Genomic DNA, 12,338 nt, shown 5'->3' with positions numbered 1-12,338 from the left:
ACTCAACTTGAACAACATGTATGATTCGATACTTTGCATACATTTCATTCATCATCAGCAATCATCAATCCAGCAATCAAAACAACCACAATAATGCATAATTACATGAAACTATGCTCAACACAACAACATTAAGGTACTACCATTCAAGCACGAAATTCAACATTCAGGAACTGAGTAGCTCGCCTCGCGAGCACATCTGCTCGCCATGGCGAGTTCACAAAGACACTAGCTCGCCATGGCGAGTTCAAGGCGAACTCGAGGCGAGTGAAAATTAGGTGCTCTCGGGAAAAAGTGCTATTTTCTCACTCAAACTCCAATTCTAAGCTCCCTATTCATCTTTTTAACCTAAAACTTCCACCATACATCTTTATTATCATCTAGGTACCTTAAACCATTCCCAAAACATCTTATAACAACTTTTCAAAAATCAACTTTTATCTGGGCTTACTCGCCATGGCGAGTTGGACTGCTCGCGAGGCGAGCGATGAAGTTGCTCACTCGCCATGGCGAGCACAGCTACTCGCGAGGCGAGCGATGAACTTCTGTACGGGCAGAAAACTGGTTTTTCCCAAAAATCCCATTTTCCTTCCAATCACTCCCCAAATCAGTTTACAGATGAGAAATGAATGTTTCTATGCAACCAAAACCAAATTCTAACTTCAGAACAGCAATATCTACTCCAAAAACCATAAATTCAATTAAAACCCAATTCCTCAATTTCACTCCAAAAACCTGTTAAACTCAAATCAGACTTTAAAATCTATACTATTGAAGTAAACCTCACCCTTACCTTAGAAATTGAAGAAGAAATGCACAGCAATGATCAACTCCTGGTTCTCCTCTCTTGTTCCTGGTTTTCTCTTGTTTTCTCCCAAAAACTGCTTCTACGTAAAAACTAATTCTAACTTCTCTGTATTAACCTCCCACCAAAATGTAACTCCCTTTAATTATACTTAACTCCCCATAACTTCTAATAAATATTAAATAACCCCCTAACTCCAAAATAACTAATATTTCATACTTATTTTAATTATTATTAAATAAACCATATATTAAAATAATACATCACATAGAACATCCAAAAATCACATATATATATAAATACATGCATATACTCCACATAAATCACCAACATCATATATAATAATATATATATATACTCCACACAATAAAATAATTAAATAAATAACTAGGGCGTTACAACTCTCCCCAAATTACAGAATTTCGTCCTCGAAATCTTACCTCAAGCAAACAACTCCGGATACGACTCCCGCATCTTACTCTCCAGCTCCCAGGTCAAACTTTCACCAGTCGCTCCACCCCAAACGACTCTCACAAGAGGAATCTCTTTACCTCTCAAAGACTTCACCTTTCTGTCATCGATCCTCAATGGCATAGTCTCAACTGTCAGGTTGTCCCTAACCTGCACATCATCATCCCTCGGAATCACATGAGAAGGATCCGCAACATACTTCCGAAGCTGAGAAACATGAAACACATCGTGCAAGTTCGAAAGATGTGGTGGCAACCCAACTCTATATGCCACAGTACCAACTCTCTCAGAAATCTGATATGGACCAATAAACTTAGGAGTCAACTTCCTCGACTTCAAGGCACGTCCAACACCCGTCAAAGGAGTGACCCTCAGAAAAACATGATCACCCTCCTGAAATTCAAGATCCTTTCTTCGCTTGTCATGGTAACTCTTCTGCCGACTCTGCGAAGCTTTCATCTTTTCTCTTATCAACCTGACTTTCTCAGTAGTCTCATGCACCAAATCCGGTCCCAACACAACACTTTCACCCGACTCAAACCAACATAAAGGAGTCCTACACCTCCGACCATACAAGGCTTCGAACGGTGCCATACCAATACTCGAGTGATAGCTGTTGTTATAAGTAAATTCAATCAAAGGCAAGTGACTGTCCCAAGCTCCACCTTGCTCAAGCACACACACCCTCAACAAATCTTCCAATGATTGAATTGTCCTCTCCGACTGACCATCTGTTTGAGGATGATAAGCCGAACTCAACTTCAACTTTGAACCCAAAGCGTCCTGTAAACTTTTCCAGAACCTAGAAGTGAACCTCGGATCTCTATCCGACACAATGCTAGACGGAACACCATGAAGCTTCACCACACTGTGAATATAAATCTCTGCTAACTGTGCTACCGGATAACTGATATTAATAGGAATGAAATGTGCCGACTTCGTCAACCGGTCGACAACAACCCAAATAGCGTCATGCCCTCTCGGAGTGTTCGGTAAACTCGTTACAAAATCCATAGAGATACTGTCCCACTTCCACTCTGGTACATCTAACGGTGTCAACAACCCTGCAGGCTTCTGATGCTCAACCTTAGACTTTTGACAAATCAAACATGCATAAACAAACTGAGCAACATCTCTTTTCATACCGGACCACCAAAACAGTTTCTTCAAATCATGATACATTTTTGTAGCCCCCGGGTGAATACTCAACCTACTCTTGTGACTCTCCTCAAGAATCAACTTCTTCAACTCTTCATTGTCAGGAATACAAACTCTACCTCTGAACCTCAGAACACCCTGATCATCAACTTTGAAATCACTATCCTCAGTGTCATTACCAGAAGTCAACAAATCAACAAACTTCAAATCCTCTTTCTGAGCTTCTCGGATACTGTTCAAAAAGTTACTATCAATTTTCAACATTCCCAACTGAATACTCTGGGGTGACAACTCACAGACAAGGCTCATGTCTCTGAACTGTTCTAACAACTCAAACTCTTTCACCATCAAAGCAGACATGTGCAAAGTTTTCCTACTCAAAGCATCAGCAACCACATTGGCCTTACCAGGATGGTAATTCAAGCCAAAATCAAAATCCTTCAGTAACTCTAACCACCTCCTCTGCCTCATGTTCAGTTCCTTCTGGTCAAATAAATATTTCAAACTTTTATGATCACTGAACACCTCAAATCTGGATCCGTACAAATAATGCCTCCAAATTTTCAAAACAAAAACCACCGCAGCTAACTCCAGGTCATGTGTAGGATAATTCTTTTCATGAACACGTAACTGCCTAGAAGCATATGCTACCACTTTGCCATCTTGCATCAAAACACCACCTAAGCCCAGCTTAGATGCATCACAGTATACAACAAACGGTTCTTCTGGTTTAGGCAAAATCAAAACAGGAGCAGTTGTCAATCTTCGCTTCAACTCATTGAAACTACTCTCACACTGAGTATCCCACACAAAAGACTTACCCTTACAGGTCAACTGTGTCAACGGAAGAGCCAACTTCGAAAACCCTTCTATGAACCTGCGGTAATAACCCGCCAAACCCAGAAAACTTCTGATCTCAGTTACCGACTTCGGAGTCTCCCATTGTGATACCGCATCGACCTTTGAAGGATCCACTGCAATACCACTACCAGAAATAATGTGACCCAGAAACTTACTTCATTTAACCAGAACTCACATTTTGATAACTTAGCATACAACCTCTTTTCCTTCAACACTTGCAATACAATTCTCAGATGCTCTGCGTGTTCCTCCTCATTCTTGGAATAGATTAAAATATCATCAATAAACACCACAACAAACTTGTCTAGAAAAGCATGGAAAATTCGATTCATGTATTCCATAAAAACACCAGGCGCATTAGTAACACCGAAAGGCATCACTTTGTACTCGTAATGACCATAACGTGTCCTAAAGGCCGTCTTCTGCATATCCTCATCCTTCACCTTTATCTGATGATAACCAGACCTCAAATCAATCTTACTAAATATCTTAGCACCAACCAATTGATCCATCAAGTCGTCAATTCTAGGAAGTGGATATCTGTTCTTGATCGTAACTTTGTTCAACTGACGGTAATCTATACACAATCTCATACTACCATCCTTCTTCTTTACCAACAACACCGGTGCTCCCCAAGGTGAAACACTAGGTCTTACAAACTTCTTATCTAACAGGTCCTCCAACTGTTTCTTCAACTCAGCCAACTCAGAAGCTGACATACGGTACGGTGCCATCGACACCGGCTTAGTTCCTGGAACAAGATCAATTGAAAATTCAACCTCCCTCTCTGGCGGTACATCAGGAATCTCATCAGGGAACACTTCTGGGAATTCATTCACTACCGGTAAACCATCAACCACAGCTTGATTTTCTAACGACAATTGTGCCATTAGAGAATACATCAGGACACCATCACGTTCAAACTGTTTCATCTGTTTCGTAGACAGAAGCTCAACCTCACCTTCTTCTTCAGCAGAAGAGAAATGTACCGTCTTACTAAAGCAGTTGATATGAACCCGATTATATTCTAACCAATTCATACCAAAGATAACATCCATACCCGTCAACGGTAGACAAACTAAATCAATCACGAAATCTCTACCAAACATAGAAATGGGACACCGCAGACAAACAAGAGAAGTGGTTACTGAACCCTTAGCTGGAGTTTCAACAACCATTTCCCCTTTCATATCAGATATATCCAAACCCAACTTATAAGCACATTCAATAGCAATAAAACAGTGAGTAGCACCAGTATCAATAATAGCAATTAAAGGAGTACTATTAAAGAAACAAGTACCTCTGATAAGTCGGTCCTCATTAGGAGTCTGCGTACCAGTCAAAGCAAACACCTTCCCACCAATTCTAGTCTTCTTCGGCTCAGGACACTGCGAACTAATATGGCCTTCCCCATTGCAGTTGTAACAGACAACGTCCCCACGCTTGCATTCAGCTAAGTTGTGACCCTTCTGACCACACCTGAAGCACTTTCTATCATCTCTACCACAAACATTACTCTTGTGGCCTTTCTCGCCACACTTGTAACAAACAATCTCAGCTGGAGCATCTCTCCTCTTGGGCCTCCTATCATCACCCATCCTCTGCTTTCCCTTGTCAGCAGGAGCACTGTAAGGCTTAGGACGATTCTGTTGTCCCTTACCCCTCCTGTCACTCATAATCTTATAATGAGCTTTGGTGTCTTCTTCATAAATCCTACACTTGTTAACCAACTCAGAAAAGACTCTGATCTGTTGATATCCAATGGCTCTTTTGATGTCAGCCCTCAGCCCATTCTCAAATTTGATACACTTGGAGAACTCAGCCGTCTCCGCACTATAATGAGGATAGAATGTGGCAAGCTCCACAAACTTTGCAGCATACTCTGTGACAGACATGTCACCCTGTTTCAACTCCAGAAATTCTATCTCCTTCTTACCTCTGACATCTTCTGGAAAATACCTGCCTAGGAACTCCTTCCTGAACATGGCCCAGGTAACCACAGCATCACCCTGTTCCAACACAGGCAGCAAACTCACCCACCAATCATCAGCCTCTTCAGCTAGCATGTGCGTCCCAAACCGCACCTTTTGAACCTCAGAACACTGCATGACCCTGAATATCCTTTCAATCTCCTTCAGCCATTTCTGAGCACCGTCAGGATCATACCTACCCTTGAAAGTTGGTGGATGATTCCTCAGGAAAGTCTCAAGCATCCTGGTTCCATCACCACCAGTCTCAACCTTAGGTTGCTGTTGAACAGCTTGAGCTACAGCCTCAAGCGCAGCAACAAGAGCAGCATCACTACTTCCAGTCATCTCGAGATTCTACACGACAAACAACAACTCAGAACAACAACAAAAAGCAACATTTAAGTTGACACTCTATCCTAGGTGGCTCAACACGACTCTACTACTTGGCCGGACGGACCAACCTGCTCTGATACCAAATTGTAACACCCCGTTACCCAAAAGCAATTAAATAGCATATAAACATCAGAGTATTTCACCAAACGGGCATGCTACATTGCAAATTCAAAATTCCTAAATAGAAAATAGAACTATTTAATCAATCCACTTGATAAAATATGAAAACATAGCAGCGGAATAGTTTTCAATCCAACAACATCTTACGGCATTAAAGGCCTTAGCATAATTCATCAACATTGTTCAAAAGACAATAAAAGGCTCCACACCACAAGTTCCAAAATTTGATACATGGAAAGGAAAAGCAACAATAACAATAAAGATAAATCCCATCCCACGTATCAGAGCCCTAGACACGACTTTGAGCCACCACCAACTACTCAGGATCACCTGCAAGTTACCCATAGGAAGGGCAACGTTTTCAAGCAGAAGGGGTGAGATTCACAACAATAAATATAGATATTAAAAATCATCAATTGAATCTAACACCCTAAGCAACAACACATTATCTTGTAGACATATATAGGTATAAGCCACAAGCAACAACAACATCAACAACACACCATAATCACAATGAGTATAATATATACATATATATATCACATATTCAACACCAGAACCATTTTATCAGATAACAACTGAATATCCACTAAGACTCATGCAAATGACATGACCACTGCTAAGACACCATCTTAGACTTCTTAAATGAAATGCAATAATGCATGTGGTACCAATCAGGACCGAGGCCCTCACCGCTTTTGAATGGTTAAAGCATTCATCAGGACCGAAGCCCTCACCGCTGTTGAGCAACTAGTACTCCAGGACCGAAGCCCTCACCGCTGTTTTATGCATATGCAATGGACCTACTTGTGTATATCTACATACAACTGACCATGCAATGCAACTCCATGTGACTCAACTTGAACAACATGTATGATTCGATACTTTGCATACATTTCATTCATCATCAGCAATCATCAATCCAGCAATCAAAACAACCACAATAATGCATAATTACATGAAACTATGCTCAACACAACAACATTAAGGTACTACCATTCAAGCACGAAATTCAACATTCAGGAACTGAGTAGCTCGCCTCGCGAGCACATCTGCTCGCCATGGCGAGTTCACAAAGACACTAGCTCGCCATGGCGAGTTCAAGGCGAACTCGAGGCGAGTGAAAATTAGGTGCTCTCGGGAAAAAGTGCTATTTTCTCACTCAAACTCCAATTCTAAGCTCCCTATTCATCTTTTTAACCTAAAACTTCCACCATACATCTTTATTATCATCTAGGTACCTTAAACCATTCCCAAAACATCTTATAACAACTTTTCAAAAATCAACTTTTATCTGGGCTTACTCGCCATGGCGAGTTGGACTGCTCGCGAGGCGAGCGATGAAGTTGCTCACTCGCCATGGCGAGCACAGCTACTCGCGAGGCGAGCGATGAACTTCTGTACGGGCAGAAAACTGGTTTTTCCCAAAAATCCCATTTTCCTTCCAATCACTCCCCAAATCAGTTTACAGATGAGAAATGAATGTTTCTATGCAACCAAAACCAAATTCTAACTTCAGAACAGCAATATCTACTCCAAAAACCATAAATTCAATTAAAACCCAATTCCTCAATTTCACTCCAAAAACCTGTTAAACTCAAATCAGACTTTAAAATCTATACTATTGAAGTAAACCTCACCCTTACCTTAGAAATTGAAGAAGAAATGCACAGCAATGATCAACTCCTGGTTCTCCTCTCTTGTTCCTGGTTTTCTCTTGTTTTCTCCCAAAAACTGCTTCTACGTAAAAACTAATTCTAACTTCTCTGTATTAACCTCCCACCAAAATGTAACTCCCTTTAATTATACTTAACTCCCCATAACTTCTAATAAATATTAAATAACCCCCTAACTCCAAAATAACTAATATTTCATACTTATTTTAATTATTATTAAATAAACCATATATTAAAATAATACATCACATAGAACATCCAAAAATCACATATATATATAAATACATGCATATACTCCACATAAATCACCAACATCATATATAATAATATATATATATACTCCACACAATAAAATAATTAAATAAATAACTAGGGCGTTACAGTCACTCCTCCAGGTGCATCATCTAAAATTGCATTGGTCTCTGGTGAATCATGAATGAAACCTGCACTGTGGAAAGAACCTCTGGTAGGGTCGAAAATCCCAGGCTTACTGTTAAGGAAACCAATTCCCTCCTTACGCTTGTTTTCTGGCAACTCCACTAGCTGACCCCAGCCTTCGGTTTTGCCTTCCTGAATTACTCTCCGGGCATCCTTCAACGAAGCCATACAAGTCTCAATCCTACCGACACTTTCTTCGGCAGAGAATCCTTGGAATGATGGCCCGTCTGAACCACTACCACCGATAACAGAGAAAGCAGACAAATTGCTGATTAAAAAGGCCGATTCGCCACTCACAGTGATCAACTTTCCACGGCTTACAAACTTCAATTTCTGATGGAGAGTAGATGTCACAGCCCCAGCGTCATGAATCCATGGTCTGCCGAGCAAACAGCTGAAAGAAGCCTGGATTTCCATGACTTGGAAAGTAACCTGAAATTCATGTGGGCCGACCGAAATTGGCAAATCTACCTCACCATACACCGATCTCCTAGTTCCATCGAAGGCCCTCACTGTCACCTTGCTAAGTCTCAAAGGAGCCTCGGAGTACGCCAATTGGTCGAGAGTTGACTTGGGCATCACATTAAGTGCAGAGCCGGTATCTATCAAGACGTTGGATAACGAGTCCGTTCTGCAAAGTACAGAGATGAGTAATGCTCGATTATGCTTATTCCCCTCCGCCGGGAGATCTTCATCACTGAAAGTCAGACTGTTACACGCGGTCACATTCCCCACAATGCTTTCGAATTGACCCAGAGTTACATCATAATCCACAAATGCCTGGTCTAGTACTTTCCTCAGGGCATCCCGATGAGCACCAGAACTTGATAACAGGGCCATGATGGAAATCTTCGCAGGAGTTTGTAACAGCTGGTCCACCACCCTGTATTCACTCTTCTTGATCAGCTTCAAGACTTCATCGGCATCCTCAAAGTCAAACTCTTTGGCCTGCTCCCCAGCTTTACCTTTACCGGCGTTTCGCTCTTTTACTGGCTCATCGACCGGAACACTAACACTCTTCGGACCCACTGTAGGAAAGATGCGGACACTCCTCAAAATCCGGCTATTCTCTGCGATATTATCCACAGCAACAGGTGAAGTTGTCTCACTTCCGGGCTCAAGAATCGTGCCTTCATACTTATAGGGTACAGCTTTCTGAGCAGTAGTAGGCGTGGGCCTAGGCACACAGATTACCAAGGGAGTACCAACGGGCTTTGTACAGTTAGGGTTTATCACCAGCGGCCTCCTGGCTCTGAATACCGGAGTGACAACACAGACGTCCTTGCTCTCGGGTTCCCTTGTAACCATAAGTTCCCTTCTATTTAGGAGACCCTGCATATCATTCTGGACTTGTATACATCCACGAGGATCCATCAAACATATGTCACAAGCTTCATGATTGTGGTTGAAGAGAGTTGCTTTACACATTTTCACATGTATCGGTACCAGAGGAGTCTTGATATCACCTACAGAGAGAATGCGAGCCTCTTCCTGATCGTCTTGAATCATATTAACAGCAGGCCCATGAGTAGGCAGAGGATTGTTCTGAGCTACAGCATCAGGATCGGTGAAGGTTAACTCTTTACTATTTATCAGTTTCTGAACCTCTTTCTTAAGAGCAAAACAACGCTCCACATCGTGGCCTGGTGCCCCTTGATGGTAAATACAATGAAGGTCCGGACGGTACCAGCGTGGGAGAGGGTCCGGAATGCGAGGAGGTGGTATTGTTTGGACCAGATTCTGTGCAAGTAAAGAAGGGAGCAATGCTCCATAGGTCATTGGCAAGGGGTCAAATTGTTGCCTTTGATACTGCTGATTGTGAGGAACCTGAGGACGGGGTTGTTGTTGTGGGGGGTTATATGGCCTTTGTTGGTATGGTTGTTGAGGATAGTAGGGTTGTTGAGGATAGTAGGGTGGTTGAGAGAGTTGTTGTGGGTTATATGGTTGTTGATATAGTGGGGGATAGTATAATGAAGGCCCTTGAGGTCTTGGTGGTTGATAGTTTGGGTTCTGGGGTGCGGTCATTTGTGGGGTGATGTTGGCAACAAAAGGGTGATTAGGGTACACGGGCTGAGGTCCTCCATGAGCCACCATGCCAACCTCTTGAGCATTCCTCTTTGGGTAACCATTCCCAAATTTCTTATTACCATTGGACGAAACCCCTGAAGAACCACCTGAAGAACTTCCCGAAACAGCTGCTCCCTTACGAGCCCACTCCTCGATACGCATTCCTGTTTCCACCAAGTCAGTGAACTTCTGTGATGCACAGACAATCATCTTTTCTGAATAACAAGGACTCAGGGTTTCATAGAACAATTCTGAAAGTTCCCTCTCATCCAAGGGAGGACGAATCTGAGCAGCTTTTTGAATGAAGCGTTGTGCGTATTCTTTGAACGATTCTTTATCTTTCTGGGTTAAGGACTGCAACTCTTTGCGACTTGGCGCCAGATAGGTATTATATTTGTACTGTTGCATGAAGGCCTCAGCCAACTGTTCAAAAGTAGTGACTCCTTTCAACCCCATGAACCAGGTATGTGCCGGACCAGTCAAACTATCCTGGAAGCAGTGAATGAGTAAGGGAACATTATTCTTGTAAGCTATCGTCCTCCTAATATACATAGTTAGATGATTTTGTGGACATGTGTCCCCTTGATACTTCTCAAATACAGGCATCTTGAACTTTGGAGGTATGTTTACATCTGGTACCAAGCAAAGGTCATATATGCTTTGGACGACTGTTTCCTTTCCCCGCATATTACTCATCTTCTTCTCTAGAGCACCGAACCTTTCTTCCCAATCGATTGCTTTATCATCCCCCATTATACTGTCGGAGTGATAAATCTGCTCTTCATGTTGTGGCCCAACATGCACAGTAGGACCTGCTTGAGTCATGGTAGCTTGAGGAATCGGTTGACTCATCTGGAAATGTGCCGAAGTCTGTTGACCCTGTGTGCAAGGCATTTCTGTAGCGCCTGGACCAAAAACCCCCGTTGGTTGCAATCGGCATGCCCCAAGGGTAGCCTGAAGGCATGGAATACTGAGGAGTAGCAAAGGGACCCTGGGGGCCAAGAGGACGGAAGCCTGAGTTGCCCATAGTTGCCATATTACCAGAAGAAAAATCAGTCATCAGAGGCTGGGTGAGGCCGATAGTTGTAGTAGTAGTCGGAGATGGTTGCGGGGGACCCTCAGGTGCAGCTGTGACGACCACAACAGGAGTTGAATTGGAGATTGCTGCTTGCTCTCTCTCAGCCATCATAGTTTCCATCATAAGTGCCATTCTTTCCATCTCCCCCTTGAGGTTAACCAGTTCCTCTCTGAGCTGAGCGTTTTCCTGTTCTGCCGCTAACATCCTTTTCTTGATATGAGCTCGAGTGTTGTGAATGCGAGTGGGTTTGTACTGAATACGCCGGGCCACTTTGCTTTTCTCTGGCAGAAATGAGGAGAGTATGAGACTTGGATTTTGATACTTTTTATGAATGCAATATGATGCATGATATGCTATATGCCAAAATATGCAATTTTTATATATATATTTTTTATTTTTATTGAAGGACCTATAGAAGCAGTTTTGTAAACATACCAACCTAAACAAATCATAAAAAAACAAAGTTGATTACAAGAGAAATCCCTTTCTAACAACAAAGCCAAGAGATAAACTTTCAGAATAAAACAAGATAATTCCCTTTCTAACAACAAAGCCAAGGGATGAACTTTCAAAGTAAAACAAGATAATTCCCTTTCTAACAACAAAGCCAAGGGATAGACTTTAAAACTACACAAAGACATCAAAACAAACTGAAAGACTCTCAAGCCTCTGAACCGAGCTACTCCTCAAAATCAGAATGCGGCCCATCAAAGAGATCCATGCGCTTCTTCTTCCGCCCGGGAATTTGATCAAGCGCGGCATCTTTCTCTCTGATACCCTTTTTCAGCTGGGCGATTATCACATCTTTCTTGTGGCTATCATAGGATTCTTGCTCTAGTAGGGCCATCACAGCCTCATATTCCTGATCCTTTTTCTGATACTCCCCTTTCCACTTTTGTACTTCACGTTCCGCCTCAACTAAACGCTCTTGGTATTCCTTCTCGGTGTCAAAGGTCATAGGTAGGGGTGGTGCTGGAGTGATTGCAGATACAAATCTTGATATCTTGTAAGGCATCCCAACTTGAACAGCTCTATCTATCACCCACTGAGTATATGATTCATGAACGGCTCCTGTCTTCCTCCCTAAATGGCTCTTGTCTCTTCTACGAATGGTGTGCCAAGCTCGCACAACCTGCTCTTTCATGCCTTTACTGTCATCTACGTTGAGGTAATACACATTCTCTAGATAGATGCTGAGCGGCTTCCCTTCCATGGGATATCCGAACTGACGTCTGGCAAGTGTAGGATTGTAGCTAATTCCTCCTTCTATACCAAGAAGTGGTACATTGGCAAATTTCCCA

The 12,338-nt window shown here is 42.4% G+C and overlaps 1 protein-coding gene across 1 annotated transcript; it reads right to left on the bottom strand.

Annotated features, from left to right (window-relative positions):
* Window positions 1-7,823: 7,823 nt before the first annotated feature.
* LOC120576018 (uncharacterized) lies at window positions 7,824-10,712 on the bottom strand. The gene has a single exon (XM_039826973.1). The coding sequence runs from the start codon at window positions 10,710-10,712 to the stop codon at window positions 7,824-7,826; it is 2,889 nt and encodes a 962-aa protein (XP_039682907.1).
* Window positions 10,713-12,338: the final 1,626 nt, after the last annotated feature.

This window comes from Medicago truncatula, chromosome 6 (assembly GCF_003473485.1).
Source record: "Medicago truncatula cultivar Jemalong A17 chromosome 6, MtrunA17r5.0-ANR, whole genome shotgun sequence".
NCBI classification, from domain to species: domain Eukaryota; kingdom Viridiplantae; phylum Streptophyta; class Magnoliopsida; order Fabales; family Fabaceae; genus Medicago; species Medicago truncatula.
Note: the sequence above shows the minus strand (reverse complement) of the source record. Positions and strands in the feature narration are given on the sequence as shown.

Coding starts and splice junctions, on each gene's coding strand:
- LOC120576018 (XM_039826973.1), bottom strand. CDS start 10,712: ATGGGGGATGATAAAGCAATCGATTGGGAAGAAAGGTTCGGTGCTCTA.